At 47.3% G+C, this 14,170-nt stretch overlaps 1 protein-coding gene across 1 annotated transcript; it reads left to right on the forward strand.

Annotated features, from left to right (window-relative positions):
* Positions 1-11: 11 nt before the first annotated feature.
* On the forward strand, positions 12-7,163 carry ALAS1 (aminolevulinate, delta-, synthase 1; the record flags this gene model as incomplete). The annotated part of the gene is made up of 10 exons (XM_010188630.1): positions 12-60; positions 784-990; positions 1,860-2,015; positions 2,097-2,319; positions 2,819-3,003; positions 3,616-3,795; positions 4,002-4,166; positions 5,363-5,631; positions 6,101-6,263; positions 6,881-7,163. Coding segments are annotated over 10 exons (1,758 nt in total), but the record flags the coding sequence as incomplete, so codon positions are not given.
* Positions 7,164-14,170: the final 7,007 nt, after the last annotated feature.

A 14,170-nucleotide genomic window follows, 5' to 3' on the forward strand; every position in this document is an offset into this window, starting at 1 on the left:
CACTCACCACGTCCGCCGCCCGCGGGCAGCAGGCGGAGGAGACCCCCGCCGCTCGCTGCGGTGAGTACGGGCAGGGGGACGGGGAATAGTGGGCGCGGGCCGCGCCTCAGGGACCAGGCCTCGGCCGAGGGTGGGCCACGGGAACTGTAGTAAGGAGTCCTACTAGGGACTGACCTGATCGCCCTTAAGGAAAAAAAGAAATCATACAGATATTCTGTATTGTTTTGGGAAACTTCTGGAATGGGCAGCTTCAAGATAAGAATTGCTTAATCCTTTCAGTGTCTGTGGTAATTAAGCATGGGCACAAATGAGAAGCTGGGCTGTTAGGATACCCTGCAGTGAGCCCTGGCTGGGGATCCATAGTCTCAGGCCATGGAGCTGGGGTTTCTTGTTGCTTGGGCAGCTCCTCATCCCACCCCATAACAGTCCCTGGGGGGCTTTTGCTCTGGTCCTCGGGGGAAAAAGCTGAGGCTTGTTGCCAAAAGTGGCTGGAAATAGCCAAACTCCCCAAAAGAAAATCTCCCCTTTGGGAGTGAAAGAGAGAAATTCTTTTTTTTATTATTCTTTCTCACCTCAAAGGGTACAGTGCTACATCTAGTATCTTAAATTGAGGACCCCTTAGGTGTTTACTGGGATTTCATGCTTGTATAAATAATAGTGCTCAGTTGAATATTTCTGAATGGCTTGTGCCAAATTATTGCCAAGGAAATGGGTAAAAATGCTTCAGCTGTACTATTAAAATGATGAAGCTGAAGTGCTTTCCTTTCCTCACCGCTACCTCAGAGGCAAAAAATGCCAAAGAGGTGGCCCAACAGAATACAGATGGATCCCAGCCACCTGCTGGCCACCCACCTGCTGCTGCTAGCCAGAGCTCTGCTACCAAATGCCCATTCCTGGCTGCTCAGATGAATCACAAGAACAGCAATGTCTTCTGCAAAGCCAGCCTAGAGCTCCAAGAGGATGTGCAGGAAATGCAGGTGGACAGGAAAGGTATGTATTCTGTACGCTGAAGTGTTGGATGCCTCTGAGAGCTTCTGGTGCTTGCCTTGGCTCTACAGTGTGTCAAGTCTAACATTCACTGCTCAAATTATGCAGGTAGAATTATGGGAGACTGCAATAAAAAGCTGCTGGAGAATTTAGGTGTTAACAGCATACGTGCAGTGTTTCCCCTGGGTGATGTTCATGTGGGAGTACTGTATGCTGCATTTTGATACACTAGCTATAAATGTGTGAATCAAGCTGTTACACTTACACCCAAAGTGGATGATTAGAACTTTACCAGGTGGTGTATCCAGCGATGGAAGAAACTGTATTGAGGTACTAGGCAAGTAGCAGCACAGAAAGGAGCTGGAAAGCAAGCAAATGCTCTTTTTTTGTTTATGGAACTAAAGGGCGTTAGCTGGCTTGTAATCCTCATGCGGAAGGGTTGTCCTTCAAAGGAAGGAACTTTTCACCAATATTAGTAAAGCCTTGTTGTCTGTTAAAAAAAACAAACTCTGCTAACTGAACAAAGTACTAGGAACAAAAAGGAAGTGGCTAACTAGAACTCTGCCTTCAGTTAGGCATGTACCAACTCTTTCAGATAAAAGCTCTAGCTGCATAGATTGGTTTTTTGAGTCATTGTGAACCAAATGTGTTGTAATGAAATTACATGTCGTGTTGTCATTGATTGGCAAGGTTTTCCTTTTGTGTCATACAATGCAAAATTGAAAACAGTTGATTTTAGCAGGGCACATGGATTCAAGCACATGCTTCCTAAAGAATGAATAGTTACTTAAAATGTTTACTTTGCTGGACTCAGCTTACTCATTTTGTTTCAAACTGATTAAGCTCACTGGAATTCATTACAATGTCTGTAGGTACAGAATTTGCCAAAATACCAACTACTTCCACAGTGAGGAACATTGAGATTGAAGGAGAGGAGCAGAGTGGCTTGCTCAGGAGGTTTAAGGATATTGTGCTGAAGCAACGACCAGAAAGCGTGTCTCACCTGCTTCAGGATAACTTGCCAAAATGTAAGATTGTCTAGCTAAACCTCCACAGGCTTGGTCTCTTGTGATTATTATTTGCATGCTTAAGTCTCTCTCTCATTTCAGCTGTATCCACCTTCCAGTATGATCAGTTCTTTGAGAAAAAGATAGATGAAAAGAAGAAGGATCACACCTACCGAGTATTCAAAACGGTGAACCGAAAGGCACAGATCTTTCCCATGGCAGACGACTATACTGATTCTCTGATCACCAAGAAGGAGGTGTCTGTCTGGTGCAGCAATGATTACCTGGGGATGAGCCGTCATCCTCGTGTGTGTGGAGCAGTTATGTGAGTAGTGCCGTGTTCTTCAGAGGCAGTTGAATCTGGCTGTTGAAACAGGGCTGTAGTGCCCTGCAGAAGCTGTTGTGGGGAGGCTTCTGAAGAATTTATTTCTGTACTGTGCTACATAAGCTACTTCTGATATTATTCTTGGTATATAATTAAGCTTATGCTCTTCTCTTGAGCTGGAGTAGGTAATTTAGTGTTTAGCTCCAGAGCTGCTGCATACCTGTCAGTCACTGACCCTGCTTCTTGGGGTTTCCTCAGAAGCCCACAGATGTTACTAGATAAACTGGATGGGACATTGCAGCTTTACTTGGTAACTGATTTCTTAGCTTATTGGATCCCGGAGTCACACAGGTTGCTCAAGGACCTTAAACTTAGCTGCTTTTTGCAGTCAGTTCATTTCTAGAACAATACTGATTATGTACTAGAATGTTTTCAGCAATGATCCTTTATTATCTGTGTCACACAGGAATGCTAATGCATCTCTTTGGGCCCTCTGTAGGGATACACTGAAACAACATGGTGCTGGAGCAGGAGGCACAAGAAATATTTCGGGAACAAGTAAATTTCATGTTGATTTGGAAAAAGAGCTAGCTGATCTTCATGGAAAAGATGCAGCACTGTTGTTCTCATCTTGCTTCGTAGCCAATGACTCTACTCTCTTCACTCTAGCTAAGATGCTGCCAGGTGAGATCTCAAATTACAATTCCTACTTACTACAGAAACACAACCCTGCCCAAAGCTGTTGGGAATACACTTCACAAAGAGCTACCCAAAGTGAGGATTCCTCCTACTTGATCAGTAAAGTATGGTTGGTTGGTTTGGGCTTTTTTAATGCCACATTCAAATTTTGTTCAACTCGTGAAAATCATAGTAGCAGCCTACTTGAGACCGAGATCTAGGAGCTAGGAAGGCATTAGACAAGAGCACAGTCTTCTGCTTTTGCATTTAAATTCCGCCTGAAAATGAGGCAGCAGGAGTTGAGTGTCTTCCACCTATGAGTGTGAACTTTGCTCCCTCTGTAACTTCAGAAGTTAGGAGAGTTAAGAGAAAAATATTAAGGACTTGGAAAAATCCTTCTGTATTTCCTTAAGCTCGAGTTTGTGTTAGATTAAACACCTAAAATAAGGCTTAAATAATTATTCTTGCTTCATGATCTGTAAGTTGTGCTCTTTTGTTCAAGAGCATTGCTTTCTAGAACATGCTACCCTTGCTGCCTGAACACTTCCTATATGTAAAGAAATGCTTGGAATCAGTTAACGTTTCTGTCCTTAAAGTATAACTGGGCTATTCCCTCAGGCTGTGAGATCTACTCTGATTCTGGAAACCATGCCTCCATGATCCAAGGGATCCGAAACAGCAGGGTGCCAAAACACATATTTCGCCATAATGATGTCAACCATCTTCGAGAACTATTGAAGAAGTCGGATCCATCTACCCCTAAAATTGTTGCATTTGAAACTGTTCACTCAATGGATGGTAAGTTGACATCAAACCCTTCTCTCTCCTTCCAGTGCAGTTAATGCTCAAATCATCTGTATTTTAGGTCTGAAAGTGTGTACAGTACTATAAGGTTTTGACATGAAAATAGTCTTCTGAAAGCCCAGTGTTTGTGGGTACTTGTGATATTCATCCAGGCTGAGTACAGGAAATCCTAAACTGCCAGCTACTACTTTGTTTCCTAGGTGCGGTCTGTCCTCTGGAAGAGCTCTGTGATGTGGCCCATGAGCACGGAGCAATCACTTTTGTGGATGAAGTGCATGCTGTGGGGCTGTATGGAGCTCGAGGCGGTGGCATAGGAGACCGGGATGGAATCATGCACAAGATGGACATCATCTCTGGAACGCTTGGTATGCATGGCCTGGCAGTTTTACAGAAGCTAAGGCAGCAAAGCTTCTGAGCAGCCAAATTAAGTGGGTTAACTCGGAATCAGTCTATTCAAGTGAACTTGCTAAGGGCTGTTGGAGGCTAGAATATTTCAAAAAGCCCAAAGGATTTAAGTGTGCCCCACAGTTTGAAAAGCTTGTGTTAAGCTACTTACACTGCCTTACAAATCAGTTAAGGTAGCCTTTTTTTTCTTCTTTAAACAAGCTAGCAAAAAGTCCTCCAATGGCATTACACAACTCAAGAATAAATTCAGGTGAGAATGCTAGTAGGGTAGTACTCTATATTTAGTAGTACTTAGTTCTTTTATGTGAAATGGAGTGTTCCTAACCTAGAAACCTGAGATGGGGGGTTACGTAAAGAAAATTGGCAAAAACTGAAGCAACTGCTATTATCCCAGTAGAATGCAGGCTTAGGAATAAGCTTACTGCTTCAAATTGGAAAGTTGTTTAAACAGCTTCCAAAACATAAATAAAATTTAGCAGGAAACTTCATGGCTTTGAAACTTGCAAACATTCACCAGACACTGTAGTTCTACCTGTGGCTCTGTTCTGGTACCTGAACATCCCCCTGTGTTTGGAAATGCGGACTGATACCAACTGCAGAGTCACAGTAACAGCCTTGTGTGCTCCTTAAGAGCATAGGCTATTTCTAGCATCTCTGGAACAGATTATTTTAAATCTGCTGAGAGACTTAGTGTTGATCTCTTGGGTTCAGTATTGAAGCCTATGCTTGATGGTTGGGCTTAAGGTCTTCCCCAAAATCAAAACTTGAGTATTGAGAGTCTTGGACTATCATTGCTGTGTAATAACTAGATCCATGTTACCAGGATTGGCTTAAAAACAAAGCCTTGATGGTCGGGCTTAAGGTCTTCCCCAGAATCAAAACTTGAGTATTCGAGAGTCTTGGACTATCATTGCTGTGTAATAACTAGATCCATGTTACCAGGATTGGCTTAAAAACAAAGCTGTAACATGTGCTGAGTAAATACAAGATTAGCAGTGGGGTAGACTAGAATTGTTCCCTGCCATGACTGCATTAAGCATAGTCAAAACAACTGATTCCTTGAAGTGGAAACAAAGAAAAGCTATAATACTTCAAGCCATTCTAATGGCTGGAAGGAATAAGCTTGGTTGCCTCTTCTTTTTCTTTCCCTCCTCAGGCAAAGCATTTGGTTGTGTAGGAGGATACATCTCCAGTACAAGCTCTCTGATAGACACTGTTCGTTCGTACGCTGCTGGCTTTATCTTCACAACATCCCTGCCACCCATGCTCTTAGCTGGTGCCCTAGAATCCGTCCGAACTCTAAAGAGCACAGAGGGGCAGGTTCTGAGGCGCCAGCACCAACGCAACGTGAAGCTTATGAGACAGATGCTGATGGATGCGGGGCTTCCTGTGGTGCACTGCCCCAGCCACATCATTCCAATAAGGGTGAGTATGTAGGATACTGCTGACACAGGGCTGTGGTGCCTGTTTTCCTGTCCATGATCACATTATGCTCTCAGGTATAGGTTGACATTCACAAAGTTCAAATCTGCCCTAGTATTCAGCAGTGATAAGCTAAGAGTCTGGCTTAAGTTGACCTCAGCCTGCTATAAATGCTATAAAGCAGAATGAAGTGTATGAAACCCACAATCTAACGGTATACAGAAATCAAGGAAATAGGTAACAAGCTAGTAAAAAAAAAAAGCACACCATTGCAGGTAGCTGTTTATACTTGAACTTATGCTCTGAGGGTTCTACAGCACAAGCTTTTTAGTCCTTTCTAATGTATGTGCTATTTCTAGTGGCACAAGGAAGACTACTCCTATCTGATTCTTGTGGCTGGCTAAGTTGGACTGACAGTTCTGCCACCTTGCATGTTTTGGTTGAGCTTGTAACTTACAATTTTGAACTTTAGGTTGCAGATGCTGCTAAAAATACAGAGATCTGTGACAAGCTGATGAGCCAGCACAGCATCTATGTCCAGGCAATCAACTACCCCACAGTTCCCCGTGGAGAAGAGCTGCTACGTATTGCTCCTACACCTCACCACACCCCTCAGATGATGAGTTACTTCCTCGGTGAGTGGATTCTTGCATCAGGGCAAGGAAAACATTGGGCTGTCTATGCAGTCTTTATACCAAAGATGAGACTAGAAAATACGTAAGCTTCAGATGTCACTAGCCAGACAGTGTCTTTCTACTGCTCCAGCATGCATAGCACGTACTTCTGCACTTAACCCGCTTTGAGCATGACATGAGAGGGCCAGTGCACTGTGGCCTGGAAGAGAGTGTGCAAGGCCGGTGCAGTCCTGTACCCAGCCAGTCCTGTCACAGCCACCTCTGCTGGAGTTCTCGTGCACTGTCCAAACTAATCTTAATGTGTTGCGTGGGGTCCAAAGAAACCTCTCCTCAGCTGAGCTGATAACCTGCCTTACACACAGATCTATCCAGGGAAAGTAGCTATTTCTTGATCCTGTCAGAAGAGGTGGTACGAGGATAGCTGAGCCTTAGTTGCAGCCCAGTGGCCTCACTGGAGGTAAATTATGTCACAGTGAGTTCCTCTTAGCCCTGCCTATTTGCTAGGAGAATAAGTATGCTGGCATGTCTCTTGCTGCTTCTCTAAAGTAATCCTCTGTCTTAAGCCTTGATTTATTTTTTTTAACTTTTATGAACTTTTTATGAACTTCTTTTAATAGAAAAACTGCTGGCTACATGGAAGGATGTTGGTCTGGAGCTGAAACCACATTCATCAGCTGAATGCAACTTCTGTAGAAGACCCCTACATTTTGAAGTGATGAGTGAACGGGAAAGATCCTACTTCAGTGGCATGAGCAAACTAATATCTGTCAGTGCATGAAAGCAGTGGTGTTAGTTGTGTTCTTGTCTAGTTCTAGTACCCAGTCAGTAGCATTTTTAAGTAGCTTAAATATTTTAATCACAGCTGAAGCACTAAGCTCTGAAAATAAACTTCTAGAGCCACTCGGACCAGTTGTGGTTTTGTTTGCTTCTCCAATTTATCTTCTATAAGTGGTACTGAAGTGTCAGTGGTTGAAGGGCATCTGATGGAATAGAAACAGTGGTCTGCAGCTTAATGCCCCTCAGCTGAAGCCCTGCCTTTTCAGTGAGTGGTGGTTCCTGGTGTACTTCAGGCGATGAAAAGAGAAAATTGTTATTTATAGCTCCTCATGAGCTTCCACCTGAAAGCTTTTGAAAACACACAGGTATGCTATTGCAGGTACACTACTAAAGCTAGGGTGTACTTACACCCATCTTTTGGGAGGCAGACATTTACAATGGGTCCTGCTAGATGCTGTCTCCCTCTACTGCCATACTCTTCCTTTGCAGTTCTGTGCACAAGCATTCCCCTTCTCATGTTCAGTGTAGTGCTCATTATTAAAAGGAAGAAAGTGCTAATGGGTCTTAAGTCCCATTTTTGATACTGCTTGAGTTAAAAAACCAAGGTGGCAGGGTGGTGCAGTGGTTGCGAAAGGAGGGCACAGTTACCACGGTGCAGTGTCAGGTGCAGGTTCTGTCTGGCTGCCTGTATCTCGATCTGCATGGCCTGCTCTCCAGTGCACTTAGAGCTAGACTAAAAACACTACAAACTGCTTATCAGTAAGCAATCTAAAAATGCTGGTCATTGATAGAAGTCAATGAAGGAGAGTATCAGTGCTGCTTTTGCAACCTCTCTGAGAACTTAGGCCTGTTGCCTAATTACCATGCTATTTAAATGCTTTCATGAATAGCAAGGGCATGCTGTGAATAGGGGAAAGTAATTCTGTGGGTGTATGCATGTGCTCAGCGGTCAATATTGGCACAAGGTCTAGAGCAAAGCACTAAACTGCTTCCTTCATGTACAGGCATGTCCAGTAACTGCTACAGTCGGGCTTCTGCAAGTCACTGAGCAGCTGTTCTGTCCAGTTCCTCTTGTTTTCTGGCTCTAACAAGCCAGCCTGGCACTGCTGTTGCTGTTGTGTCACGGTCACGCTGTGAGGCTCGTTAGGGACCCATTATAATATCACAAGTAGCCACGTGCTGGGAAGGCAGAAGCCCAAGTTAGAGCAAAATCAGCTCCCTCAATGGGAAGTCAATGCTCATTTGAGTGTGTACTGAAGCACACTGCTGTTCTCAGAAAAAATCCTGGTAAAGTACTTGACTCCCCAAGCAATCAAGCCACTTTTTAAAAGCCCCTTGCCAGCCACTTGAGTGTTGTCTCTGTCCTGTGCAGGTGTTCTGCAAGAGGGAGGGCAGTACCCCGATGGTATCAGGCTATAGGATTAATTATCATAGTAACTTACCTCCACTGCTGAACAAGGCAGTTTGTGGGCTGGCATGCTCAAACCCACCACCAGAGATTGCTGTACGTGCAAGTACTTGCACTGCAGCTCAGGTGGATGTGAACTTGCTGTGACATTATCCCCATCTTACTGAGCCGAGTTCTAGTGCTGCTCGAGGAAAAATGTCATGCCACAGCCTGGCTTCTTTGCCTTGCGGTTTATGTCCTGAGGCAGAATGAATACGCATCTCCATTACAGAGCTTTTCTCACTCTGTATTAGGTTATATTACTACACCAGCTTGATACATCAAGTAAAAAGCCACGGATCCTACATCAAGCTCTTCAAGAGCAGCATTTCTAACACTATAACGTGCCTTCAATGTCATTCTGAACTGTAGGGCGGGAGGGGGGTGACACAGGATGGGTTGACTAATCATATAGCCATCATTTGACAGTACAAGGTTCACTGGATTTCTAGTTTCTTCCCTGAAAGCATTCAGAATTGGCCCAGTGTGTTTTACATACCAGTTAGTAGGGGAAATTTTTCTTTCCAGTTTTTTTATATAGCAGCTACTCTATACTCTGCTCTGCAGAGGGGAAGAAATAAGACATGGAAAGGGCACCAGCTATCAGAAATCTCAAACACTATTCCAAATTAGTCACAGGAGAGAACCAACTCCTACGATTCAAAGCTAGCAACCTTTGACATGACAGGAGCACAAGTAACCTGAGCACATGGCACTCGGTACCTCCCACCCACTAACATCAGCTCTGACAAGTTACCTGAACTGCTGCAAGCACGGGTGTGAAAGCAGAGCTTGTGCACAGAGGCCAGCAGAAGTCCATCTCTTAACGGCAAAAGAAAGACAAATCCAAACACACACAGAAAGGATAAATCTTCCCCAATGAAAAGAGCAAAGAATGAAAAAACCAAATGCGTTGTTTCCCAGCAAACAAAACTTGAATGGCAGGTTGCATAACTAGGGGTTGTTAGGTAAACTTTAGCTTGGTTTCTGGAAAAATAATAGAGGAAGTAATCGGTAAGAGATGTTTGAAGTCTGAGACAAATGGTCCATGGCGGTGACAGGGTAAGCAAGAAAGAACTCAGCTGTAAAGCTCCTGCTGACATTTGTCTGAGGCAAAAGCAATTCATCTAGTTGAACATTGCATAGCTCTAAACTCATACCCTCCTCCATTTCTCAACCTATTTACACAGCGGAGAAACCCGAGGCAGGACAGGGGCACTGAAAACATTGAGTGCAAACAGGAGCACATGCTCCCGTCACAGGGAGGAGGCACCAGGAGGGTGCTCGTCCTACCGTGGCCAGGGCCAGAGGCCAGGCTAGGCAGGCTATGGTGTTTTCCACCTCCTTGCTCTCTCCTCCATTCCCAGCACTGTTAATTAGCAGAGCTGCTAATGTTCATAAAGCTTTTGGAGGCCTCCATTTTCCACCAAGCCCCTCGCTGCATGCTGTCGGTGGATAGATTGAACTCATGGGCTGAGCCCAGAAGAAGGAAACCAACATCACGAGCTCATGACCTTTGTTTCTTTAGGGAACTGGACTAAAAATATCCCATCAAGGCTTGGGTCAGCTTCTCCCGCCAGCAGGACCGTGCCACAGGAGAGGGAGGATGCTGTGATGGCTGTCAGGTTGTGCGCTCCCACCACCCCGTGCTACACGAGGTTTCGTTCACCTCACCCAGTCCAGCTGCCCCTTGCTGAAGCACACTTCTGATGGGAAATAAATGCCCCGAAAACCATTCCTAGCGCCTGTGCTTGCTGCTGCGGCTTTCAGCCAATGAGTCCACGCTGGTTCCTAGTGTGTAAGTATAATAATAATAATTAGGAGTATTATTAACACCACTAGCTTAATGGTTCTTGTATACCTGATGTCTTGCTTCCATTTATTTCGGGGCACATCTCTCTCTGCAGCCCCTCAGCCCCACCTCAGTCTCGCAGCCCTCAGGTTTACCAGGATTTCTCTCTGGGAATGGGGAGAACCCCGCCACCCATCTCTACCCCCCACACTAGGGCTTTAAAAGCCCCATGAGCTCCCCGATAGCTGCAGCTCAGGGAAGGGGCTCCTGCCTCGTCATGCGTATTTTAGAGCCCATGCTGGTGGCTCACCACATGCATTTCTCTCGGGGTGTGTTCAGCCCCACAAAGACCTTGTCTCTCCTGCTCCCAAAAAGCAAATCCATCTTTTACTTCTCTTAAAAAGCCAGGCTGAACTTCTGCTCCCCGAAGGACCCACCACCTCTCACAGGTTCTGAGTGGAAGGTCTTTAAACAGCAGGAGCACAACCAAATAACTGCATCATGGGTATGAATCTCCTGCTTTCCTTGTATTCAGGTGGGCCCCCTAGCTACACGTCAGCCTGGGATCATGCCTTGAACTGACACTTGCTTTTAGATAGTATTTATAACATTAGCTAAGCCTTAAATAATCAAGAGTGACTGATCAGACCCCTGCCTGGAGGGGCATACGGCAATACGACAGCCAGGGTACTTTAGGCAGGAACAAGGTGCTAATGCAGGGAAACATCCAAGGGGCAGAGACCTTCATCCCTTCCCTTACACAGGCAGGAGGTGACAACCAAGGACGGGCAGTACGGATGCTGGCTGCTCCCCAGGGAAGGGCAGCAGAGAGCTCCTTGCCAAGGGTTTGCAAATGGGACCCCCGTCCCACTGCCAGCGGCTGGGGGAACACATGCAATGTCTCACTGCAAACTGCTGTCGTTTTGGCTAAATCTCTCTCATCCAGGGGTCAGATCGGGGAGACACTGGCCAGGCTGCAGCTGGTGTTGGCATAAGGCACTGAGGCCAAACACAAGGGCAGTCCCTGTCCCAGGGCTGCTAGCCCAGCATCAGCATGGCTGGCTCATGGTTATTTAGGATGCTCTGTGCCCCTGAACCCTCATCATCCCCAGGCTGGGTCAGGCTCCCCTCCTCTCCACCCACAACCCCCAGGCTTGCACAGCCCTGGAGGCTGATCCCAGACACACTTAACCCTTGGGCAAACATCCTTGCTACTCCTACACCCTCCTCCGTGCCGACTGTCATCCTCCAAACGGAGTTTTGGGCAGGACACAGAGCTTTATAGAGGGTGAGGGCTCGACTCCCTTTCCCACGGACACTGTGGTTTCACAGACCAGATGCCAGGCAGGTCCTTCAATTCACATATTCAACTTACAACCAACTCCTTTGCAGCTCCTCTGCTTCAGCTCTCAGGGGAGCAGAAGCCGAAGGAGTTACCTCCTCAGAGATTTTACCTTTTGCACTTTTCCACCTGGGAATCCCATAGGGAAAAGCATCTTGGTCCCATCCTTTCCCCTGTGGCTCATTTCCCATGGGGCCCCTTGTCTGCAAGGCCTAAAAAAAATTAGAAGTGCTGGCTGTGCCCTGCTGCTCCCTCCCTGGCTGGGCAAACACCATGATGGCATAGCCTTGTCCCCTAGCACACACATCCCGAGGTGGCACCAGCAGCTGTTGACCAAACCTGGGGTTCCCAAGCATCGCCTCAAACCCCAGAGCTTTGGGTACGCATCGGGGGAGACGTTTTTTTGCTCAAATCTTAAAAGAAAAAGAGGAGCTGATGCCTCTGTGAACTCTTGCATGTGTACTTTCAGCTGGGGATGGCTACGCCGGCAGAAGGCAAAGGCAGTGAGACGGGTGGGTGGGAAATGGGGTACACCCCTCACTCTCCTTCAATATTTGGGCCCCTTTAAAAATTACCAAGCACAAAGAAGAGCAGGATCCAAAGGAGAAGGATGAACAAGCGTGTCAGATGGCTCTGGTGGTGTCAGCTGTCACCAATGGTGGCTTCTGGCAGGTTTGAGCCTTGGTGGCGCTGGGATGGATGACCGCTGGGATGACCTGCCCGCAGAGGTGCCTTCTCCTTCCCCAGCTGTGCAGCCACCACCTCCGCCCTGGTGAGGAGGGACTTGGGCGTCCCCTCCAGGGCAGTGCCTCAGGAGCAGCTTTAGTCCTACTTACGGTGCAAATCTCTTTGACCAGGTTTTTCTCTCCCCGTCCTAGTTTTCAATGCCCACCCAGCCCAGGTGAGATCTTCACAGGTTTTACCAGTGTTTTTAGTGAACCACAGCACATTTGAAAGATTATCAGCGGTTATATGCACACAGCCCTTTCCTGCACCAAGGCTGCTCCATGCACAGCAGCATCTTCCCTCCTCCTCCTTTGTTCAAAAGGGAAATTCGTTTGGAATTGGTTCTTTATTTACATTAAAACATTTCTTATTCTTTTTATTTTTTTTCCCTAGGAACAGTGGTCATTTACATCTGGCTTCCCAAATCATCCATCTCATCCTGGGCACGACCAATAACGCTGAAACACGGCACAGCTCTGACCTGTTAGAAACTCCACCACTGCGAGAGCTCATTCTAGGCCTGGGCTGTCCTGAGAGCCCTTCCTCTGGGAAACTTGCTCAGGACACCATAATAAGTTAAAGAGAAGTTATATCCAAATCACAGATGAGCTCCTCTGGGCAAGGAGCAGGACGGCAGTGGCTTTCAGTGGCTGTGCCACAAGCTGAGGCATGATTCCCTGCTTCTCCATCAGGACCTGCTGTTGAGAAATGCAGACCCCACAGCCCAGCTGGAGTTCAGAGATCATGGCTGTAGGCCCTTCTTTGGATGCTGAAGAGCTCTGGCAGGGCAGCTGCTCCCCACGGAGCGGGTTGCAGGGCTCAGCTCTGGATTAAGGTGTAAAGTCCTTGGCAGGGTAGGGGGGCATGGGGTGGTGCAAGGGCTGGGTGCAGCCACAGTGTGCAGGCTCCTGGCTAGCAAGGTTTGCTTTGCAGCTCCAGCACCTGCTAAATGCCCAAACCTGGGGAACCTGCACCTCCAAAAAGCATCAGACTGTTTTAAAAATACTTTATTCTTTAGAAAATACAGCGTTCAGTACAGTGTGCTCTGCTCCCCCCAGCTTCAACCCCCCGAACCGCCTGCTCCCGCTCCGCTGAGGCCAAGGCAACGTCGGCACAGTCGCCAGGGAGGCAGGAAAGCAGAGGGCAGGTTTCACCAACCCCATTCCCATCTTCCCGGGGAGGTGGGTGGCTCTCAAGCCCTCGCTGGTACCCAGCAGCAAGGCACTCTCCCCACCACAGCCCCCAGTGAAGCCTCATTCACTGCACCAAGCTCAACCCTTGGAGCTGATGCCAGCCCTCAGTGGCTGGGGACATCCCCAGGAGAGGGCACACGGGGCTGTCACGGTTCCCTGCACAGGGGTTTGGGGTAACCCATGTGATTTTCAAGACATGGGGTTGCCCCAAACCAGAGAGCCAGCAGCAAACCAGGGAGGTGACAGCAGGGGTGGGAGAGGACCAGGGCTCCCATCCTAAACAGGGATGGGGCCAAGTCAGGGCTGTAACAGCTCCCTCCAAGTGGAAAAGCCTTATTGGGGAGGTTCAGAAAGGGAATGCAAACATTGCCCAAAGGCAGAGTGACCTTTTTCCAGGGCCTGGCGGGGCTCAGGACTTGGGGGGGACACACTTTCCTCCTCCCCAGGGACAAACTCCTGCCAGCAAAGCCCACCCCATGGGGAGGGGTCCTACCCACACCCTAAGGGGGTGCAGGATCGCTCCAGGACTGGGGCAGAGGGGCTGTGCACACCAAGAGTGAGTTGGGGGAGCAAAATCTGGGGGCTGGGGGAGCAGGGAAAGAAGCATTTTTCTCTTTTCAAACAGGAATG

The sequence above is a fragment of the Mesitornis unicolor genome, unplaced genomic scaffold (assembly GCF_000695765.1).
Source record: "Mesitornis unicolor isolate BGI_N332 unplaced genomic scaffold, ASM69576v1 scaffold4137, whole genome shotgun sequence".
NCBI classification, from domain to species: Eukaryota; Metazoa; Chordata; class Aves; order Mesitornithiformes; family Mesitornithidae; genus Mesitornis; species Mesitornis unicolor.